Here is a 24,102-nt window from a genome sequence, read left to right on the forward strand (position 1 = left end):
TAATATACAGCTTAAGCAACAAAGCCTTACTACAATAGCAATAAGTAACAGTATGAATCTCTTTGTGGATGGACTGGGAATGGTTATTCATGCCCTCAAAATCTTCACAACCGTGGCCGTGTGCGAGCAGCAAAAAATCAATAGCAGCTCTGTTCTGCAAAGCAGCGTGTCACACACTATCTACATCAGTAAGCAGGCCTCTGAGAGAAAGAGATGTAGCATTGGTTTGTTTACTCAGCCAACCGCCAGAGTTTGTTAGTTTCTTTAAGGCAGCAGCAGCTGCTACCCCAGGGGCCAGTGCTGATTTGCCAGGGTCAAAGTTTTGCGGACTCAACTCCGATCAATATGGTCAGTGAGCTCCTTCATTGAAACACACACAGAGCTTCTATAAGTTTCCATATCAGTATACGAGTTACATTACATTGCTATTGGTTAGATGCTCTGTTCATGTGTCTTACTATTGCTAAGAATTGCTTGAGGCTGCACAGTCACTTTGTTGCCCTTTAAGGTAATGGCTAATATTCTTGCAGTTTGTTACCTTATGGAGTTTCTGACAAGCTCCTGTTCTCAGACATCTGCTCTCCTGTTGATCTGTCTCTGTTGGCTTCCCCAGGTCTGATACATGGGGGTGAGAAATAAATCTGGATGGGCCAAAACCACCATTCCTCTCAAACTGCATTACTACAATTCCCCCTTCTTGTTTATGGACCAGCCAGATTTTTGTGAAGAGGATTATCCATCCTGCCAGGGAAACACTGTGACATACACGGCAAAAACAATACTCAGGGAAAAATAACTGACGAACACAGAAGCCCTTGTTTAACTAAATCTAAAAAATCATCCCATAAACAGAAAGCCATACTATAAAACGTGGCAAGCTAAAAACTGCTAATTGGCTACACATACTGCTCACACCAAAGTGATTAATTAGTACTCATAACGAGTTTTGAGAAGCATATCTTATAGTTAATCATTGTTAGTTTACCTCTGATGTCTAAAAGTTATCTGCACACCTGCTGTGTTTTGGCCATCTTATTATGGCTGGTTAACACAGAATCACAGAATCACAGAATCTTAGGGGCTGGAAGGGACCTCAAGAGATCATCGGGTCCAACCCCCCTGCCAAAGCAGGCTCCCTATCTCATATTACACAGATAGGCATCCAGACGAGACTTGAATATCTCCAGAGAAGGAGACTCAACCACCTCCCTGGGCAGCCTATTCCACTGCTCCGTCACCCTCACTGTGAAAAAGTTCTTCCGCATGTTGGTGCGGAACTTCCTATGCTCCAGCTTACAGCCATTAACGACATGTTCACTTCCAAATACTTTCCTACAACTCCTTCTTGGGTTCAGGCAGTGTGTACCTCTGCCTTCAACGTCACTGTGTTTGAGAATGTAATTACCAAATACCTCTCAGCATGAGTAATTTTCCTGTCTTATGGGAATTCAAGGATATTGTCTTCTGTGAGGAGAGCCAGGCCGCCGGCAGGCCCACTGTCCTCCTTGCCAATTTTTTCCCTTTTAGTAACTGTGTTACAAGAACTGCTTTTTGAAGTCTCTGCAAGGGCCCTTTGCAGAAAGCTTAATGAACATGGCAGTAAATGTAAGACAAGTACCATAATTACCAAATCCAATAATCCAGATTTGACCATCGACAATATCCATCCTGAAATTCCCCAGTCATGAAACCAACTGTAAGTGCCTTGATACCTTTGCTGTTGCATTTGTTTGCTTTGCCAATCAGGAGTGTCAGAAGTGCAGATAACAGCAGCCCTGCGTTTTCCTGCAGGCACCGATTGCAGTCTGTGACCTTAGGCTGTGCAGAAATCACTATTTCCCTAATTTTCATTTAGCACAAACACATGCATTTTTCAAAGACTGTCAGATCATTCAAAATATCCCACAGCAAAGTTCATAGTCCACTGTGGCTGCAGTTGGAACACTTGACTTCAGTCACTGGGATCAGGATCTCGTCCTGGTTCATGCAAGCTTGAGTTCTTCTGGATCCACAGCTTTATCTGCTTGGCTCCCGTATCTGTAACGACACAGGCAGATCTCCTTCCCAAGTTAGTACCTGTAACTTCGTTCTTAATAACACCTGACATTGACTTTTCTTTCTCTTTTTTCCTCTTTTTTTTTTTCTTCAAACCTTCTTTTAAACCTCCTGCATGGTTCACCATTGGAGGTACCAAACTGTTCTGTGAGAGACAGAACTAGTTCAAAACATAAAGAGCTTTGTGAGAGTTTGATTCATATGTTCTACCATGGCTTTGCCTGTAGGTAAATGTGGTGCCCCTGTAACACAGGCAATGTTTGTGCTATATATTCTGAGCTGTTGTCCAGTTTGAATTAATGGGGTAGTCTAATGCTGCTGTAACAGATCACACTTACTGGATTCCCCCATTTGTGCAGTAGCTCACACTGCCAGAAAACACAGGAAACTAATCCCTTGCACTGTTAACTCATGAATCAAACTTTCAATGTCCAATTTTTTTCTGTAATCAAATTCTCATCCATGTAATGATAAAAGATTAGATCAGGATGTGTTTTTGATACTGGAGCAAGTGTCCAGGCTACATAAGCCTGGCACACAGGTGGTGAACTTTTGTGCCTTGTGGAAGCAAGACCAAATAATACCTTTTGAAAAAAAACCCCAATGTCTTAAAATTTTTGCATGGTCCACAAACTTGCGGAAGGCTTTATATACCCCGTAGTCAGTTGCTCCTGTATTAAAGGTTGCAAATGGGAATTTTTTTTTTCCAAGTAAGTAGCTAGTAATCAGCCCAAACGGGGATTTTCTGTTTTCCAGGTTAAATTTCTAAAGTAAGCTCCCCAGCTTCAATGCTCGCTATCAAACATCCTTTTGCTCAGTAAGCAGCCTTGCTCTCAGTGGATAAACGCATCTCTGAACCCGCAGCACATACAAACAAACCCTGCAAAGCAAGTCATCAAAGAAACGACATTGCAAGACGCCAGTTGTCACATCCAGTCCATATGGGGGGGGGGGCAGTTCTCCCACCTCTACGGCAATTCTGCCAAGGCACTGGGCTGCGGGGCACTGGGCTGCGGGGCATGCTCTCACTGGTCTCGGCTGCTGCCCGCAGTGCCCTTCTCCCTCCGCTGTGAGCCACATGGCTCATGGCCTTGCTTCTCAAGCCATTCTGCAACAGGGAGCTGCTCAGCTCCCGAGCCAGGCCGCCCCACTGCAGCCATGCTCCTGCGTCCCACAGCGCAGCCGGCTGTGGCCAGGAGAGTCTGGACCATGAAAAGGAGGGGTCTGGCCTTCAGAACAGGACTTTGGGTGCTGACAGTGGAACTCTAGAATTGAAAAGGTGGCTTTCCACCCTGAAACTGGGTTTGGAGCCCTGAAGAGACGCATTCCAACCTTGAAAAGTGGCCTGGAAACCCCGAGCACCCGGGGCAGAACTGTCCCCACCAGACCAGGGGCTGCCCAGCCCTCTCCCCTCCACCCTGGCCTCAATTCTGGATGCTCATGTACAGAATTGTTCCTCCGGGTGCGGGTGGCAGGAGAAACACAAACCCTGTGGATCCCAAAGTTTTCAATCAGTACTGCATAGAAGGCTCCGTATGGTTTGGGATGGCCTTGTGTTGTGCCACCTGTCTGTGGAGGGAGAGGCACAAGTGGGTTGATGGGGGCAGGTGGGGGGCAAGTGGTGTCCAAACCTCTGTATTCCGTGGGTGCTGTTAGCCATGAAGCACTCAGAGGCAGGGTAGTGTGGGAAATGGAGGAGCGGCCCTGGAACGGAGACACAGTTAGAGTTCTTGGAGGAAAGCCCTGAAAGCAAGAGAAAAAGCAGGAAAGCAGGAGTTGGAGGGTCTTGTAGATATAAATTTGAGTGTTATTGAGCAGGGAGGTGCCATGGTGTGCTTTGTAATGTTAGATAAGGTGCAGACAGAAAGACCCCAGCACAGCAGGAGTCTGACAGGGTAGGACAACCTTTTGTATAACAAAGTTGCGGTTCTCCTGGACTGAAAAGTGCTGAAACCTGATTGCAGGCTGCTGCCTCAGCCATGCAGAGAGGATAAAAGTCTGCTCCATTGTTACAAAAGATCAGTAAGCCACAGGGCAGAGAAAGAGAGGAGCCAGGCTGTCCCAGCTGCACCCCAACTCCCGTTTGTCTCTGAGAGGAGACGAGCCAGCGGCAGGCAAGCAGAGCCCAAGATGAGCCAGAGGGTGCCGAGCACCCTGTTTTCTGCACAGACCCCTCTGTGCCCACAGCTCCACATGCAGCTGAGTGCCTGTGTCCCACAATGTGGATGCAATTGAAGCCCACCCTGTACCCCCCAACACTGCAGCCGGGACACATCCTCAGAAACCTCCTGTCTCCAGAGGTACAAGACGTCCCGGTCCAAAACCAGCAGCTACACCTCGCTGTTCGTCTGCCAGACAACGGACCCCAGCCCCTCTGAGAAGTGGCAGCAACAACAACAGCCATCTCCTCTACCTAGAAAAGACGCCTGGCAGCCATGGAGCACCAGGGCTGGACCGGCTCAGCCGATGTTCAAGGCATGGGACCGGCCTCCTAAATAGGGATCCTGAAACCAAGTGTTAGGGCCACAAAAAGGTGGGTTTGGACACTCAAGATACAGTTGAGACCGTAAAAATGATGCTTTGGGCAATCAAAGTGATATTATGAAGCTAGAAAATGAGGATTGGGACACCAAGAAATCCTCTTTGGAGGACAGAACCTCCCACCAAGGTCCCGAAGCTTTGGGGCGGACGGCCTGGCTTCTCTCATCACGTACGGGAAGCACCGCTCGCAGCGCGGCTGAATGTGGCCCAAGAGGACATTTTACCTCACGTTCTGATTTATACAGATGCCACCACTGATTGCAATAGTTAATCAGGGTCTTCCCGTCTTCTGTTCCTCCTGACCCTACAATATCTTTCCAATGGGCCAAAATACACCCCAGGGGGCTCTTTTTCAATATCCCTCCCCCCTGTTTTTACCCACCTTGGGTGGGTTCTAAAGGAGTGTTTTCCCTGCAATGAATGTACCTAAACTGAATGTAAATTCACATAAGTTCAAATAAAATGCCTGTATAAACCTGTATAAATGGGCAAAGACTTATTCTTGCACCTGAATGAGAGATTCAAAGATTTTTTACACTCTTTAGATTTCCACAAATCAGTTGCTTCAGCTGACATGAGCTAAAAACGTTCTCCCACTCAGACCAGTTGTCAACAATCAGTCAGGTATTTATTACACCCAGTCACACATATACATAAGAATTCTGAGAAGGGGCTGGGTTATTCAAAGCAGTGCTGAGAAATCATCACCATCAGTCTCCTCCCTCTGGGGCAGGCACGCTGCTATGTGGTGGTGGTCTTTTGGGGTCTTCTGGAGAAAGGCTCATAGTCTTCCTTGCAGTCTGTTCTTCACTTTGGTGCAGACTGCTGAGTTATAGACACAGGGTCAGTTTAAAATGCTCCCTCCTTGAATAATCGCACTGTTTGTTTGCTTGTCATGTTTGATCTCCTTTGGGTTTCGTGTTACGAAGATGCCTTTTCCCTGGCAGCCACCGTGAGGCTGCAGATGAAAGTTCTGGTTTTCCTCTTGTGTCTGTAGGATTGGAAATCTCCATAGCTGTGGGAGGAAGCAGGGACTGTTCAGAGCAGCAAAACCCCTCATCCCCTGAGCTCGCCCGTAACAGAGGACAAATGAGGAAACGTGAGAGACTTTCATTTACAATGAGCTACAGGACACCAACACAAACAGCTCATAGACACACCTGAAATACCTTCTGGGAGGAGGTGGAAGAGGTACAGAGGCTGCAAAGAATGAGAAAGAAGCAAGCTGCATGCCATGAAAGCCAACAGACGTGCCTTTTCTACTGGGTTCCTGGTGCTGCTGGGGTCGATGTACCTCTTGGTGGCAAAGCGGGCCAGACCCTCCTTGTAGATAAAAATCCTCAGTGGGCCACAAGAGGTGACCAGCACATAAAAACGAAGGTCAAATTTGAAGCCATCAATGAGGAAAGGCTGTGAGAAAAAAAGGCAGGAGGGACATGAGAAAAGCAAAGGCTGCGAGGCGGCTGCTGGCTGCCCTGCACGAGGCTGGCTGCTCTGTCTCACTGCTTGTGCCGCTCCCCGGCACCTCAGCAGCGAGGAGAAAGGCAAGCTTTCGCCAGGCCTTTGCTGAGCTGCGGCCACCTCTGTGCCCCTGGCAGGTCCAGGAAGGTGCAGGGAGAGGACACAAGGAGGATGTGGGATGCTGGAGGAGCTGCGAGGTTGCACACCCCCACCTCTAGTTTGAGATCGTCCCTGTTACCTTAGAGATGTACTGCTGACAGATCATACGCCTGTCGTGTTTGATCTCCTTTGGGTTACATGTTATGAAGATGCCTTTTCCCTGGCAGCCACTGGGAGGCTTGAGCACGCACTGCTTTGCTGGAGGCTGGATGTGACCTCCTGGGAGCAAGGGCAGGCTGAGTGTCAGTGCCTGGTGGGTGTTGTGACCCTTGAGCTCATCACACCTAAACTCCACCTGGGAGGAGAGAAAGCAGCAGCAGCTCAGTTCCACAGGCCTTGGCACGAGGCGGGAAGGAAAAGTTGTCTCTGGTCACCCACAGGTGCTCGCTAAAGCCTGGCCCTTCGCCTTCCCCTCAGTGCAAACCACAGTCAGCGCCCTCCACTCAAATGCTCTGAGGGGGCACAGCAGCTGCACGCCTCATCTGCCTGCAGCACTGGGCTGAGCCGGAGCAGGCTTTGTGGATAGAAGTGCCAGGCTCAGCGAGGAAGGCTCTGACCCAGCCCCAGATAAACATTCACTCAGAAAAAATATCCCCTGGAGTTTAGGCAGAGCTTGGGCACATGCACTGCCTTTGCCTCAGGATGCCTGTGGTGGGCTCATCCCCACCCCTGTTGCATCCTGGTGCAAGACAGAAGGCAAGACATGTGGGGAGAGGCATTGTTTGCAGCCCAGACTTCACCAAGAGCCTTTGTTTGCCCAGGATTCTCTACAGTCCCCCAAAGTCCTGGAACTGGACCAAAACCCACAGACCCAGACACTACGTGGGATCTCGTTGAACTGGGCCGCGCCAAGGCTGCTCGATTGCTCACGCCCCGCCCACGAATGGCTCTCCTGTGCCGGCCTCGCAGGGTCGGCCTTCCCTTACCTGGCCTTTGGGGTTAATGGTGCTGAATCCCTGGGTGTCGGCTGGTCCCTTGGCTGTAGGGAACAGCTGAGAGAGCTGATCCATGATTCCCCAACGTTGGATAAGGTTCTCCCGCTGCAGAAGAGCCTCCCTTCTTTCCTTCTCCTCCTTTTCCAGAATGTCCTGGGGCTGCACAGAGTTGTACTGCATGGGCTGGACCTTCGGAAAGACAGAGCCAAGTTGCAGCACACTTGAAGCCCTAGTGATGCCCGAGAGACACCAAGCCACAGGCTGCTCCCAACTGGAATATAGTAGTTATGGATTTAAAAGATTGTTTCTTTACTATACCCTTGGCCCCTCACATTACTGCTGTTCCTCATTCCCCGACGGGACAAGCAGTTGTTGAACGTGCTCCTGGCACGCTGAAGCGTCAGCTTCAAATACAACAGGGGGGATGTTGGGAGAACTGCCACAGGAATGGCTGGACAAAGCTCTTCATGTTCTTAACTTTTATCTTGCAGAGATGATTCTGGTGTTCCTCCAATTTTTCTTCACTTCTCCTTTTTTCTAAATCGACTCTGCAAAAAGGAATTAGGGTGCAAATAAAAGACCCAGTCACAGGGCAATGGTCTGGTGCGCACGAGCTCTTGACCTGGGGAAGGGGCTATGCTTGTGTCTCTACAGATCGTGGACCACAATGGGTGCCTGCATGAAATGTGAAGCCAGTGTTACCTGAATAGAGGAAAGAGAATTGCTGCCAGCTTGTTTCTTCTGGGAGCTGCTGCTTCAAAGGGTTGGACTCAATTAAATAAGGTAGCCTGTTGGTTGGCAAAGCAATCAAATGCAACAACAAAGGTATTAAGTGCCCTGGCTACAGACGCGGATTCTGGAAGACATACCACCTTGCAGCAATTGACTTTCTCTTACTGGCTCACGGGCATGGATGTCAAGATTTTGCTGGCATGTGCTGCATGAACCTGTCTGACCACTCTCAGTCGATTCATGCGAGCATTCAAAAAAATAAGAGCTCAAACACAAAAGATACAAAAAGAAAAGGGATTCATTGGACTGGACAGCTTGTTTAGTGAGTGGGGAATTTCAGGATGGATGTTGTCAATGGTCCAAATGGGATTATTGGCTTTGATGATTGTAGTAGTTGTCTTACTCCTACTGGAGTGTTTGTTGAGCTTTCTGCAAAGGGCCCTGCAGAAATCTCTACAGGCCTTTTTTGTGACAGAAATACAAAAAGGGGGAATTGTCGGGGATGCAGCAGGTCTGTCAGCAACCCGGCCCTGATGACCAAAAAATTGACCTGGACAACACTGTTGCTTCCCCCTGAGATAGAGAAATCGCTCACTTTGTAACAAGCTCAGGGAACAGGGTGAAAGTGAGGAGCAGGTGCAGGCTGGCTGGAGCCAAGCAGAAGGTGGAAAAAAGATGACCAATGGCAAAAGTGTAAAACGACCCTGTAGTCTATAGAGTTCTGATGTGTTGTCTGGTTAATACTATAAAGAGTCTGTGCAGTTGCAATAAAGTGGCTGGAGCATATTAAACTGCACTGATCACTGAATGGTGGGTCGTGTCTGTCCCTACAACAACATAAGGCCTGGCTCCTCTCATCACGTACGGCCAAGCAGTGCTCGAAGCGCGGCTGAATGTGAAGAATTGACCCACAGCATTGCCTTGCCAAAATGGTAAAGAAAACGTGTTGGCAGTGTGCATTCCAGCACTCAGAAAAGCACTGCCCCAGGCAGCTGCTGCCATTCTGGCACAAGCTCTGCTGCCCAGGAAGCTCCCGTAGCGCAGGGGTTTGCCGATGGCAACATGACGGCGATCCCACAATGCAGCCGGCTGTGGCCTGGAGAGTCTGGACCCTCTAAAGCAGGGGTTTGGCCTTCAGAACAGGACTTTAGGTGCTGACAGTGGAGCTCTAGGAATGAAAATGTGGCTTTCCACCCTGAAAACGGGTTTGGCTCCCTCAGGCGATGTGTTGCTGCCTAAAACTGGGCCTTTGGAGTCTGAAAACAGGGCTTTGAGCAGGAAACAAATGAGGCCTTTTTCCCTGTGTGACGAATTTGGATGCTAAAACAAGACTTTGGGCACCCACAGCTCTGTGATGAATCTTCTAAATTGGGCTATGGTTCCTAAAAGCGACACGTAGGAGCCAGAGAAGGAGGCTCTGTACTCTCACGTGGAGGTGGTGGTGGGGCCTTCAAAAGCAGGCTCGAAGGGCTTCAAAGGGATGGTCTGGGCTCCTAAGGAGGGGAGACCTGTCACCTTAAAAGTGTGGCTTGGAACTTTTCCATGATGCCTGGCACCCCAAAAATGAGGCTTTTAGACCTCAAAGAGAGACCTGGGCAGACCAGAGAGCTGGGCAATCACCAGCCATGCGGCCATGGGAGCAGGTCCAAGGCTGGGCCTTTCTGGGTGACGAGGGCAGAGAGCAGCCCTTGGGAGAGGCCTGCAGAAGGGCCCTGGGTGACAGCCTGCATCCCTCTGGGGTGGTTTGACAGGCAAGAAGGACCTGTGGCCCTCCAAACAGGGGACACAACTCCATGTGCAGCCAAGTGCCTGCGTCCCACAGCACAGCCAGCGCTGAACGGCACCCTGCAGCACCCAGCACTGCAGACATTTTAGGGCCTCGGCAGCCTCCTGTCTCCACAGGCACCTGGCTGCAGCTTCAGGAGCCTGGTCCCACACTGCCAGCTGCACCTCACAGCGGGACAGACGGACAACTGATCCCAGCTCCTCTGAGAGCCAAGGCAACTGCAGCAGCCATTGTCACTTGTACCTTGAAAAGCTGCCCGGCCTCAATGCCCATCCAGTACAGTCACAGACATTTTGCAGGACTGGCCCAGCACCATCCAGCCCTGAATCCCATCGCCCCATCCTCCCACAAGGGCCTGAGGCAGCCCAAACAGCAGACAGGTTTTGGATGTAACAACAGACTCCTGAGCAACAGCTGCAGGCTTCGACATTTATTTCCATATCAGAGCTCAGCAATAAATGCAGATCAGAGCAAAACTGTCTGGCTCATGATGGCAGAAACCCAGGAGTTCCCCAGGTCTGGGCCAAACAGCATCTTCGGGCACGCAGGGACATGAATGCCCACAGGGTCAGCAGTCGGGACCCTGGGCCTGGGATCTGCCAATGTGCAGGTCATGAGACCTGCCTCTTAAATAGGGAGTCTGAACCTGAGTGTTTGGGCCACAAAAAGGTGGGTTTGGACACTCAAGATGCAGTTGAGCCTCTAAAAATGACGTGCTGGGCAATCAACGTGGCATTATAGAGCTAGAAAATGAAGATTGGGACACCAAGAAAGACTCTCTGGAGTTTGAAAATGAGACTTTGCCACTAAAACTGAGCCTTTAGTTAGCAAAAAGGCGGCAGCTTTGGAGCCTTTGCTGCTGCAATGCACCCATGCCAGTGCAGCTCTGAAGAGAAGCCCCAAAGTGCAGGACAAGCATTCCCAATGCCAGTGCCGCCCGGCCTCTCTGCAGTGTTTCAGGACCTGACTGCACCAGGAGACACAGCAGTGGCATTTCAGAGAGCTGTTCCTGGCTTTGCTGGCCAACCCAGTGCTGGGCAGAGCCAGCCATGGTGCCCAGTAAAAGGTCCATGAGGCGAGCAGCAGGATGGGGAAGCCTCAGTCTCCGTCCCCTCAGGAGCACTGGCATGCTGGGGCGGTGCTTTGGTGGTTTCCTCAATGACTGTGACCATGGTGATTTTCTGAAGTGGTTTAGCCGCTGGCATTTGCCACCCTGGGCAAGGAGCTTGCCGAGGAGCTGTGTGTCTGACGCCTCTTTCCCTGGCTTTGCAGAGATTGTGGCTACCTGGGAGGCCGTGTCTGTAACTGGACACATAATTACCCTGCTGGAAACTAATCTGGTCGCTCAGCAGGCAGTCAAGGGCACCGCTTAACAGCCCAGCTTCCCATTCTGCCCGCTGGTTTCCGTGTCCTCCGGCTTTCCTCGGCTCTGGGGGAGGATCCCTGCTGTCCCTTTGCCGACTGCCTTTTGGTTTTTTTTGAATGTGGCCCAAGAGGACATTTTACCCCACGTTCTAATTCATACAGATGCCACCACTGATTGCAATAGTTAGTCAGGGTCTTTCCATCTTCTCTTCCTCCTGACCCTACAATCTCTTTCCAATGGGCCAAAATGCACCCCAGGGGGCTCTTTTTCAATATCCCTCCCCCCTGTTTTTGCCCACCTTGGGCGAGTGCTAAAGGAGTGCTTTCCCTGCAATGGATGTACCTAAACTGAATGTAAATTCACATAAGTTCAAATAAAATGCCTTTATACACCTGTATAAACCTGTATAAATGGGCAAAGATTTATTCTTGCACCTGATTGAGAGATTCAAAGTTCTCTGAAGTCCTCCTCCCATATATTACTGGTTTTTTACACTCTTTAGATTTCCACAAATCAGTTGCTTCAGCTGACATGAGCTAGAAATGTTCTCCCACTCAGACCAGTTGTCAACAATCAGTCAGAAATTTATTACACCCAGTCACACATTTACATAAGAATTCTGAGAAGGGGCTGGGTTATTCAAAGCAGTGCTGAGAAATCATCACCATCAGTCTCCTCCCTCTGGGGCAGGCACGCTGCTATGTGGTGGTGGTCTTTTGGGGTCTTCTGGAGAAAGGCTCATAGTCTTCCGTGCAGTCTGCAGATTGCTGAGTTATAGCCACAGGGTCAGTTTAAAATGCTCCCTCCTTGAATAATTCCTCTGTTCGTTTCCCTGTCGTGTTCAATCTCCTTTGGGTTTCGTGTTATGAAGATGCCTTTTCCCTGGCAGCCACTGGGAGGCTGCAGATGAACGTTCCGGTTTTCCTCTTGTTTCTGTACACCTGGAAATCTCCTTAGCTGTGGGAGGAAGCGGGGGCTGTTAAGACCTTCCACCCAAAAGCCGGTTCACACTCCTCCCACACTGAACCCCCTCATCTACAGCATGAGGAACCAGGAGCTCAAGGATGCCTTGAGCGGCCCCCTGCCTGGCAAGGCTATGAATTCCTGGCGGGGGGGGAGTGTGGAGGGCGGCCGTGCTGCACTAGGACCCTGTCTGGGCTCAGCCACAGCCACCATCCCCAGCCAGGAGCTTTGGGTGGTCAGTGAGCACCTGAGGGGAAAAAGGCTGAACCGGGGGGCCCTTGGCCACCTTCCCTACCGATCAGGCTGGCACAGTGCAAGGGACTCCTGTTCCCCACACGGGTGGCAGAGGAGGTGGGGAGCTCCTGGACTTCAGTGTAGCTGGTGATGTCGTTGTCTGAGACTGTGCTGGCTGGGGATCCCGGGGGACATCTGCCCATGTGTGAGGACACACTATGGGCTTCACCTGAAAGAGCACTGGCATTTGTTGGGGGGACAGGCAGAACCTGACAGCTCTCATACTCACCCCCTGGAATCTCCTCAATGGGGTTGCTCAGGGCCAGCAGCAGGGAACGTGGTACTCACGATCTGCAGCCTTGATTCCCCAGCCAGGGAGCCACTGGCCTGTCGCCTGATGCAATTTGCTGCACTCATGACATGGGATGTGATGTCCCTGAATGGAGAGGGAGCCTGTGGCAGCAGGATCCAAGCCCGGTGTGGCTGGCAGCTCAGCGTTGGCTCTGGGCTTGAGCACGCACTGCTTTGCTGAAGTCTGGATGTGAGCTCCTGGGAGCAAGGGCAGGCTGAGTGTCAGAACCTGGTGGGTGTTGTGACCCTTGAGCTCATCACACAGAAACTCCACCTGAGAGGAGAGAAAGCAGCAGCAGCTCAGTTCCACAGGCCTTGGCACGAGGCGGGAAGGAAAAGTCGTCTCTGGTCACCCACAGGTGCTCGCTAAAGCCTGGCCCTGCACCTTCCCCTGGGTGCAAACCACATTCAGCACCCTCCACTCAAATGCTCTGAGGGGGCACAGCAGCTGCCCGCCTCCAGGTGCTGCCTGGGTGAGGGACAAGGGCCTGGCAAGCTTCTTTCCTGTCTGATACCTTATTTCACAGGCGTGCAGGGAACCAACGCGATCTGTACTCCACCTACCCCCAGAGAGGGCTGGGGAAGCACTTCCAGCTCTCTCCCCTGCTGCCCAGGCTCTCGCCCTGCCCCTCAGCCTTTTCCCCCAGGTAACCAAATGCAAGAGAATTCCTTTAGAAGCCCCTGCTCGAGGCGTTCCTGCCACCCCGCACACTGTCAGGAGCTTTCCTCACAGGCCAGTGGGGAGCTTGGAGCAGTTGAGGCTGCAGGGGCAGGCCGAGTACGGGGTTAACATGCTCAGCAGCTGCAGCCTGGAGTTCTCTTGGGTGTCCTAATTGAAACAGGAGCTGGGGGGATTCCTGCCCACCCACCACCCGCTGTCCCCCCGCAGCAGGAAATGCCCGGGCAGTGGGCTCGATGGGGATGGACCTTGATGCACAGGACCCAGAGCACCCAGCGCCTTGCAGGATGCCAATGGCTTGGGAGATTTCTCCTCTGAGGCCTTAGATCGTCACAGCCTCCGTGAGCTTACGTTTGAAGCCTTGGGGAGATCTTTTCTCACTGGGACCTGTGGTACGATGGGGAAGAGCGGTACCTGGATGCACGGAGAGTCTGATGGCTGTGCAGGAGCCGTTCCTTTACGTGCTGCTTGTCTTCCTGCAGCACTTTCCTTCTGTCACAGGCAGGCACGTTTATCAGGCTGAAGGTATCACAGAGAAGTGCATCCCTCACCTCGCATTCCAGGCGAGAGTCTGTGGTGAAGCTGGGAGAGTGGTTCACCTGCAAAACAAAGAGCTAATTCAGACCCCATCTCCAAGCAAGTGCTGCCAGCAGCCAGCCCCAGCCCCAGCCATACTCCACACTTTCTGATGAAGTCGGATGGCCACTAAGACCCCACAGCCCACAGGACTGGGGCTGTGGAGAAGCTGTTGGTATTTGGGGAGCTCTTACAGGTCAAGGAGACCTTGGGTTCAGGGCACTCCCTGCTCTGGGAGAGGGTGTTACGGAAATGGACAGGGACACCCTCCAGGCCTGCTTAGCGTACAGCAGCTTGCCTGGCTACTTGACTTCACAGCACAATGGTTTTGGGACCCAGGTGACCCTTCTGAAGCAGATCAGCTCTGTTCAGCCCACTGCCCCTTGCTGCGCAGCCTCCCCCAGACCAGCCAAGTCTCGGCTCTCCACTGCTTCCAGACTTGCTTCAGCCCAGCAGGAGATTCCCCCCTCACCTCCAGCAGCCACGGCTTCAACTCTCTGTCCAGTAAAATGTCGAAGCCCAGGATCTCAAAGCAGGCACTGCCAGTCACGTGCTGAGGAAAGCAACTCTGGTACTGGTGCTTCACAATGGGGTGAGCAGAGATCAGCATCTTGATAACAAGATCTTCAATATCTTTCCAGGGCTTGGCCGTGTTGAACTTGCTTCCTCTCATCCAGACAAACAGGGTGGACAGTTTCCTGTGTGCAGGACAGAAGACACTAAGAGCTGCCCTGTGATACCATGTTCGCCCTGAGAAAGGCCCTGGCAAACCGGGCTCCCAAAGGCAGCCTTTCTGCAGGTCGTGCCCCAGGCACTGCAGCATCCACACAAGACTGTACCTCTTGCTTCCCTTCACGTCATCCCAGACAGTTTTCACTGCGTCTGTTGATGGCATAATTGGTCAAATGCATGCAGGTGTCATCCTGAGAGAGGAAACGTGACAGGCTTTCATTTACAATGAGCTACAGGACACCAACAAAAACAGCTCATAGACACACCTGAAATACCTTCTGGGAGGAGGTGGAAAAGGTACAGAGGGTGCAAAGAACAGGAAAGAAGCAAGTTGCATGCCATGAAAGCCACCAGACGTTCCTTTTCTACTGGGTTCCTGGTGCTGCTGGGTCGATGTACCTCATGGTGGCAAAGCGGGCCAGACCCTCCTTGTAGATAAAAATCCTCAGTGGGTCACAAGAGGTGACCAGCACATAAAAACGAAGGTCAAATTTGAAGCCATCAATGAGGAAAGGCTGTGAGAAAAAAAGGCAGGAGGGACGTGAGAAAAGCAAAGGCTGCGAGGCGGCTGCTGGCTGCCCTGCACGAGGCTGGCTGCTCTGTCTCACTGCTTGTGCCGCTCCCCGTCCCCTCAGCAGCGAGGAGAAAGGCAAGCTTTCGCCAGGCCTTTGCTGAGCTGCGGCCACCTCTGTGCCCCTGGCAGGTCCAGGAAGGTGCAGGGAGAGGACACAAGGAGGATGTGGGATGCTGGAGGAGCTGCGAGGTTGCACACCCCCAGCTCTAGTTTGAGATCATCCCCGTTACCTTAGAGATGTACTGCTGACAGATCATACGCTTGTCGTGTTTGATCAACTTTGGGTTACGTGTTATGAAGATGCTTTTTCCCTGGCAGCCATAGGGAGGCTTGCAGATGAACGTTCCGGTTTTCCTCTTGTCTGTAGACCTGGAAATCTCCATAGCTGTGGGAGGAAGTGGGGGCTGTTCAGATCTGCAAACACCCCCATCCCCTGAGCTCGCCCGTGATAGAGGGCAAGTTTTCCTGGCCCCAGGAAACAGCCCAAAGAACAGTCAGAGGCCTGCAAAGAGATGCTCTTGCAGATGTTGTGGCCATGGAGCAGGTGAGGGGCGCCCTGATTCTAGGTTTACAGGCAACGGCCAGAGTAAAATCTGCCTAGGAATGGGCATCTTGGCCCCTTGCCATGAAACCGGGTGCTCCTGGCCACATTCAGCCGCACTGCGAGCACTGCTCGCCCGTACGTGAGGAGAGAAGCCAGGCCGTGCGCCCCAAAGCTTCGGGACCTTGGTGGGAGTTTCCATCCCACTGTGCCCAGAATTCTGCTCAGCGGAGTGACCCGCGCTCTCCCACCACCCTCTGGCCTCAGCGTGCTCTGCTGCAGCACTGGCAGAGACACAGGGGCCATCGCCATCAGTGGGGTGTATCCGCTTCGTGCCCCTGTCCCGTGCCCTTCCCGGGCAAGCAATGGGCACTGCCCCGTCCCACGGGAGACGAGAGCCTGCCCCGCCGCCCCGCCACTGCCGCCTCTCCTGCTCGCTCCGAGCTGCAGAGACACCTTCCAGCCAAAAGCCGATTCACACTCCTCCCTCGCCCACTGCCCTTTGGCATTCCGGGTGGGTGCCCCTCCCCAGCTTTAGCCCCTCTGCACTCTGCCTGCAAGGCACACGGCCTGAAGCCAGAGACGTGTGCCGACACACCGCTCAGTCACAGGGAGGGATCCCAAGTGTGACAGACCCCCCCAGCCCACCACAGAGAGGTTCCCGCTGCCTCATTTCCTATCCCTGCTCTCAGCTGCTTTAATGCCCATCACTCACTCAGCTGGCAGGCACCAAGTGCGGGGGAATATCTTGTACTCCTCGGGGAAGAGCTTGAGCATGCGGTTCAGGTTGCGTGCTAACAAGTCCTTCCGGCAGATCTCCATCATGCCTGGGAAGTGGTTGATTTTCTGAAAGAGGAGTAGAGGGAAAAGACAGTCAGCAAAGGGACAGCAGGGATCCTCCCCCAGAGCTGAGGAAAGCTGGCGCACATGGAAACCAGCGGGCAGAATGGGAAGCTGGGCTCTGAAGCGGTGCCCTTGACTGCCTGCTAAGGGATTATTCTCCAGCAGCTTCAGCTGAAATTCAGCAGCAGGACTGATCATCTCCTTCCCTCTAAGCCCTGCTGCCTGCCCTCCCCAGCAGATCACAGCTCCTAGAAGGCGGCTGCTTCTCATTCAAACCCATTGAATCCATGCCGTGTGAAAGGGGCTGGCAGCTTTCCCATTCGCGCTACTGACTGCCCCAGTGTCGCTGATGGCACCGTACCAGCGACGCAGCAGAAGCAAAGGCTCATGAGCGTGCATCCTCTGGAACCCAAGCAGACAAGGGCCATGGGTGATCCTTTGGACGCTTCTGTTTCCTGATGCAACATGTGGTTCCACTACGTCCCCCGCGCATCCCGCCTCCCTCCCCCCCCCCACCCCTTCCTGAGCTCCTTCTGCAGCTCTTGAAAGGGGGGTACTTACCTGAAACCGTTTCATTTTCCTGATGTGCTCCAGAGAGACTGAGTTGTCCACCCAACACACCGTCCACTCCTCGGTTTCTCCCGCTTCTCTAAGCCCGCAGCACTGTGCTGCCCGCCGCACTGGACCAAACAGAGCAGGTGACAAAGGGGCCAGGCAGAGGGGCCCCGGGACTGCAACACCTCCAGTGTAACCAGGGACATGGGGGGGGACAAAACACTCCAGCCTGTGCTTCCACCCACAGATGCAAAGTACCGGCAGAACCCTTCAGGAGGTGACAGAAAAGCTTTACGCAGCTAAACACAGCCCAGACCTTGGCTGCAGGTATTCTGGGAGCTCTCAGCCCCCTGAGTCCACATGACTCAGGGTCCCAGAGCACCATGTGCAGGCCAGAGCTGCCCCATCATTCCTCCGGCACAGGTACCAGTCTGGCATCTGAACTGCCCCTCACTAAACCCCTCTCACCCCCTTTAGCAGCTGGACGGCAAAGACAGGCAGACGGGGGGCGGGGGGCTTGCACCGCCATTGCGGTGTCGCTCCTTCCTTTGCACAGGGCTCCACGGGGCTTGTGAGCAATAAAGGCACGAAGCGACAGCGAGCGTGCCGCGGGCATTGGGCACCAGCGCTCATCCCTGGCTGAAAAGGACACACTGCGACACCTCGGGCTTACCACTCTCATACTTGCAGCTGGTCAGGTTGATGGAGGGAACACTGGAATGGAAAGAGACAAGAGAGCAGTCGGTGCTCCTGCAAACTAGTGGGCAGAATGGGAAGCTGTAAAGCGGTAGCCTTGACCGCCTTCTGAGGGACCAGATCATGTTCCAGCAGGACAATTATGTGTCCAGTTACAGACACGGCCTCCCAGGTAGCCACGATCTCTGCAAAGCCAGGGAAAGAGGCGTCAGACACACAGCTCCTCGGCAAGCTCCTTGCCCAGGGTGGCAAATGCCAGCGGATAACCAGTCCTGAAAAGCACCACGGTCACAGTCATTGAGGAAACCACCAAACCACCGCCCCAGCATGCCAGTGCTCCTGAGGGGAGGGAGACTGAGGCTTCCCCATCCTGCCCCTCATCTCTTGGACCTTTTACTGGGCATCATGGCTGGCTCTGCCCAGCACTGGGTTGGCCGGCAGAGGCAGGAGCAGCTCTCTTAAATGCCACTGATGTGTCTCCTGGTGCAGGCAGCTGCTGAGGCTGGTAGTGCTACAAAGATGATTACGGGCCTGCAGCATCTCCCCTATGAGGAGTGGCTGAATAAGCTGGGGCTGTTCAGTCTTGAGAAGAGAAGACTAAGGGGAGGATCCAATTAATGTCTGTAAGTGTCTTAAGCATGGAATCCTGGGAAAATTAGCAAGCCCCTTTCAGTGGTCTGTGGAGACAGAACAAGGGGCAATGGCTGCAAGTTGGAGCAGAGGAAGTTCCGCAGCAACATACAGAAGAACTTTTTCACAGTGAGGGTGACAGAGCCCTGGGACAGGCTGCCCAGGGAGGTGGTGGAGTCTCCTTCTCTGGACATATTCAAGACCAATCTGGACGCCTCTCTCTGCAATATGTGCTAGGGAGCTGATTTGTCAGGGGGGTTGGACCTGATGATCTCTCAAGGTCCCTTCCAACCCCTTCAATTCTGCGATTCTGTGATTCTGTTATACGGAAATAAATGCCAAAGCCTGCAGCTGTTGGTCAGGAGTCTGTTGTCACACCCCAAACGTGTACCCTGCGTGGGCTGCCTCAGGCCCTTGAGGGAGGATGGGGCGATGGGAGTGGGGTGGTCTCCCTTCATCTCAGGGCTGGATGGTGCTGGGCCAGTCCTACAACATGTGGCTGGCTGCATTGGATGGGCATTGAGGCCGAGCAGCTTTTCAAGGTACAAGTGACAGCAGCTGCTGCAGTTGGCTCCGGCTCCCAGAAGAGTTGGGATCGGTTGTCCGTCTGTCCAGCAGCGAGGTGCAGCTGTCGGTGTGGGACCAGGCTCCTGAAACTGCAGCCAGGTGCCTGTGGAGACAGGAGGCTGACAAGGCCCCAAAATGTCTGCGGTGCTGGGTGCTGCAGGGTGCCGTTCAGCACCGGCTGCACTGTGGGACGCAGGCACTTGGCTGCACGTGGAGTTGTGTCCCCTCTTTGGAGGGCCACAGGTCCTTCTTGCCTGTCAAACCACCCCAGAGGGATGCAGGCTGTCACCCAGGGCCCTTCTGCAGGCCTCTCCCAAGGGCTGCTCTCTGCCCTCGTCACCCAGAAAGGCCCAGTAGCTGGTGCTTGCCCAGCACTCTGGTCTGCCCAGGTCTCTCCTTGAGGTCTAAAAGCCTCATTTTGGGGGTCCAAGGCCTTATGGAAAAGTTCCAAGCCGCACTTTTAAGGTGACAGGACTCCCCTCCATAGGAGCCCAGACCATCCCTTTGAAGCCCTTCGAGCCTGCTTTTGAAGGCCCCCCCACCGCCTCCACATGAGAGTACAGAGCCTCCTTCTCTGGCTCCAGAGTGTCGCTTTTAGGAACCATAGCCCAGTTTAGAAGATTCAGCACAGAGTTTTGTGTGCCCAAAGCCTGGTTTTAGGGTGCAAACTCCTCATTCAGGGAAAAAGGCCTCATTTGTTTCCTGCTCAAAGCCCTGTTTTCAGCCTTCAAAGGCCCAGTTTTAGGCAGCAACACATCGCCTGAGGGCGCCAAACCCGTTTTCAGGGTAAAGCCACATTTTCATTCCTAGAGCTCCACTGTCAGCACCCAAAGTCCTGTTCTGAAGGCCAAACCCCTGCTTTTGAGGGTCCAGACTCTCCAGGCCACAGCCGGCTGCATTGTGCGACGGCCGTCATGTTGCCATCTGCAAACCCCTGCGCTACGGGAGCTTCCTGGGCAGCAGAGCTTGTGCCAGAATGGCAGCAGCTGCCTGGGGCAGTGCTTATCTGAGTGCTGGAATGCACACTGCCAGCACGTTTTCATTACCATTTTGGCAAGGCAATGCCGTGGATCAGTTCCTCACATTCAGCCGCGCTTCGAGCACTGCTTGGCTGTACGTGATGAGAGGAGCCAGGCCTTATGTTGTTGTAGGGACAGACACGACCCACCATTCAGTGATCAGTGTAGTTTAATATGCTCCAGACACTTTATTACACTCCAGCCAAATCCCTGGCCCGCCCTACCACACACTTTCCGATGAAGTCGGCCGGCCGCTCAGACCCCACAGCCCACAGGACTGGGGGAGTGGAGCAGCTCTCGGGATTCGAGATGCTCTTACAGGTCAAGGAAGCCTTGGGTTCAGGGCACTCCCTGCTGTTGGAGAGGGTGTCCAGGGAATGGACAGGGACACCCTCCAGTCCTGCTTAGGCTACAGCAGCTCGCCTGGTACTTGAGTGAACCCAGGTGGCCCTTCTGAAGCAGATCAGCTCTGTTCAGCCCACTGCCCCTTGCTGCGCAGCATCCCCCAGACCAGCCAGCTCTCAGCTCTCCACTGCTTCCAGACTTGCTTCAGCCCAGAAGGAGATTCCCCCTCACCTCCAGCAGACATGGCTTCAACTTTCTGTCCAGTAAAAAGTTGAAGCCCAGGATCTGAAAGCACCAACTGCCACTCACGTGATGAGGAAAGCAACTGTGGTACTGGTGCTTCACAATGGGGTGAGCTGAAATCAGCGTCTTGATAACAAGATCTTCAATATCTTCCCAGAGCCTGACCATTCTGAGGTTGTTTTCTCTCATCCAGACAAACAGGGTGGAGAGCTGATAACAAGATCTTCAATATCTTCCCAGGGCTTGGCCGTGTTGAAGCTGTTTCCTCTCATCCAGACATACAGGGTGGACAGTTTCCTGTGTGCAGGACAGAAGACACTAAGAGCTGCCCTTTGATACCACATTCGCCCTGAGAAAAGCCCTGGCAAACAGGGATCCCAAAGGCAGCCTCCCTGCAGGTCGTGCCCCAGGCATTGCAGCATCCACACCAGACAGTACCTCTTGCTGCCTTTCACGTCATCTCAGGCAGTTTTCACTGCGTCTGTTGATGGCATAATTGGTCAAATGAATGCAGGTGTCATCCTGAGAGAGGAAATGTGAGTGCTGCTGGGGTCGATGTACCTCATGGTGGCAAAGCGGGCCAGACCCTCCTTGTAGATAAAAATCCTCCGTGGGTCACAAGAGGTGACCAGCACATAAAAACGAAGGTCAAATCTGAAGCCATCAATGAGGAAAGGATGTGAGAAAAAAAGGCAGGAGGGACGTGAGAAAAGCAAAGGCTGCGAGGCGGCTGCTGGCTGCCCTGCACAAGGCTGGCTGCTCTGTCTCACTGCTTGTGCCGCTCCCCGGCACCTCAGCAGCGAGGAGAAAGGCAAGCTTTCGCCAGGCCTTTGCTGAGCTGCGGCCACCTCTGTGCCCCTGGCAGGTCCAGGAAGGTGCAGGGAGAGGACACAAGGAGGATGTGGGATGCTGGAGGAGCTGCGAGGTTGCACACCCCCAGCTCTAATTTGAGATCATCCCTGTTACCTTAGAGATGTACTGCTGACAGATCATACGCTTGTCGTGTTTGATGTCCTTGGGGTTTTGTGTTATGAAGATGCCTTTTCCCTGGCAGCCACTGGGAGGCTTGCAGATGAACGTTCCGGTTTTCCTCTTGTCTCTGTAGACCTGGAAATCTCCATAGCTGTGGGAGGAAGCAGGAGCTGTCAGAGCTGCAAAAAAACCCCCATCCCCTGAGCTCACCCGTAACAGAGGGCAAGTTTTCCTGGCCCCAGGAAACAGCCCCAAGAACACTCAGAGGCCTGCAAAGAGATGCTCTTTCAGCAAAGATGCTTTTGGTCAGGAATGGGGAAAATCCTGCTGAGCGGGAGGAGGGTGTGGCCATGGAGCAGGTTAGGAGAGCTCTGATTCTAGGTTTTCAGGCAACGGCCAGAGTAAAATCTGCCTAGGAATGGGCATCTTGGCCCCTTGCCACGACACCGGGTGCTCCTGGGCCACATTCAGCCGCGCTGCGAGCACTGCTCGCCCGTACGTGAGGAGAGAAGCCAGGCCGTGTGCCCCAAAGCTTCGGGACCTTGGTGGGAGTTTCCATCCCACTGTGCCCAGAATTCTGCTCAGCGGAGTGACCCGCGCTCTCCCACCACCCTCTGGCCTCAGCGTGCTCTGCTGCAGCACTGGCAGAGACACAGGGGCCATCGCCATCGGTGGGGTGTATCCGCCTCGTGCCCCTGTCCCGTGCCCTTCCCGGGCAAGCAATGGGCACTGCCCCAGCCCCCGGGAGACGAGAGCCTGCCCCGCCGCCCCGCCACTGCCGCCTCTCCTGCTCGCTCCGAGCTGCAGAGAGACCTTCCAGCCAAAAGCCGATTCACACTCCTCCCTCGCCCACTGCCCTTTGGCATTCCGGGTGGGTGCCCCTCCCCAGCTTTAGCCCCTCTGCACTCTGCCTGCAAGGCACACGGTCTGAAGCCAGAGACGTGTGCCGACACAGCGCTCAGACACAGGGAGGGATCCCAAGTGTGAGAGAGACCACCCCAGCCCACCACAGAGAGGTTCCCGCTGCCTCATTTCCTATCCCTGCTCTCAGCTGCTTTAATGCCCATCACTCACTCAGCTGGCAGGCACCAAGTGCGGGGGAATATCTTGTACTCCTCGGGGAAGAGCTTGAGCATGCGGTTCAGGTTGTGCGCTAACAAGTCCTTCCGGCAGATCTCCATCATGCCTGGGAAGTGGTTGATTTTCTGAAAGAGGTGCAGAGGGAAAAGACAGTCAGCAAAGGGAGAGCAGGGATCCTCCACCAGAGCCGAGGAAAGCCGGCACACACGGAAACCAGCGGGTAGAATGGGAAGCTGGGCTCTGAAGCGGTGGCCTTGACCGCCTGCTAAGGGATTATTCTCCAGCAGCTTCAGCTGAACTTCAGCAGCAGGACTGATCTGCTCCTTCCCTCTAAGCCCTGATGCCTGCCCTCCCCAGCAGATCACAGGGAAGGACATGGAAGTGGAAGCACCGTTCATTAGAAACTAAGGGCTCCTGCAGATCTCAGAGAAGAGCACAGCAAAGCCCCAGCTCCCTTGCATCCCTCCTTGCTAGCAAATTTCCCCCCACCCCATGCTTAACAGCAACAGTATGTTCATACCCTCAAAATGTGGGAGTGGGTTCAAATGAGTCCCCACTCCTGGAGCAGCATTTCTCTATTCAGACTGTATCCTGTGCAGGACCAGTGAAAAACGAGGCAACAGTGGGTAAAGCCAAACTGCATCAAAGTTAAAGGACTGTCAGTTAGCAGATGCAAAGTACTTGCTGCAACTCCAAAAGTCAAACCCACCATTCAATGAAACTGCTGTTCACACCACAGAAGCTGCATCTGAATCAAGTTCCCAGAGCTGCAGTGACACATGTGCTGTGCTAACAGCATCCTTTAACGGCGCTACGAATCCCTGAGGCAGAAGGTCACAGCACAAACATCCCATTCTCAAGGGACTTTTTTTCCCCAACACAAACACAAAAAACATAACATCAGCCAGCAAGCAAAACACTACAAGCAAGAACAGATAAAGACTAAAAACCAATGGGGCACCTATAATATTTTGTTATCCAGCATGCAACAAGATATTCAGGTGATGTTTCTGTAATGTCTTTTCTCCTTTACAACCTACTGAGCGATGAGGCTTGGAGCTACATTATTAAATGCTGAAGGTAAAACTGAATGAATGAGAAACACACAAGCTGCAAAAAATCAAGGCTGACAATGTGAGATTACTTTTTCTAAAATCAGGCAATAAGAAGAGGAACCAGCATCGACACCGTTTCTCTGCCGTTCTACTTGCAAACAAAACCCCAGCCTTTTCTCAGTAACATCACCTTTACATGTCTTATGCCTTTGACTCTGTTAAGAGAAACTGAGAAATAGCATGGAACAATGGTTTCTGTTGTTGGCAGCTAAAAGTGGAAGTGCAAAATGAAAAATGTTACAAAATTAACATGCACATAAGTGAACCCTCTGTGCCTGTCAGTCAGTCCTTACTCAGACTTAAGGAAGGACCTGATGGATTTCAACTAGAAAAGGCGGGGGGAATTTCAGAC

At 53.0% G+C, this 24,102-nt stretch overlaps 1 protein-coding gene across 1 annotated transcript; it reads right to left on the bottom strand.

The window, feature by feature from the left end:
• Window positions 1–13,639: 13,639 nt before the first annotated feature.
• LOC311199738 (tubulin polyglutamylase TTLL13-like) lies at window positions 13,640–22,736 on the bottom strand (the record flags this gene model as incomplete). The annotated part of the gene is given in 12 exon segments (XM_084273872.1): window positions 13,640–13,861; window positions 14,311–14,536; window positions 14,678–14,707; window positions 14,709–14,761; window positions 14,940–14,954; window positions 14,957–15,085; window positions 15,375–15,504; window positions 15,506–15,529; window positions 16,401–16,531; window positions 17,090–17,208; window positions 17,757–17,797; window positions 22,630–22,736. Coding segments are annotated over 12 exon segments (1,227 nt in total).
• Window positions 22,737–24,102: the final 1,366 nt, after the last annotated feature.

This window comes from Gallinula chloropus, assembly GCF_964237585.1.
Source record: "Gallinula chloropus genome assembly, chromosome: 21".
NCBI classification, from domain to species: domain Eukaryota; kingdom Metazoa; phylum Chordata; class Aves; order Gruiformes; family Rallidae; genus Gallinula; species Gallinula chloropus.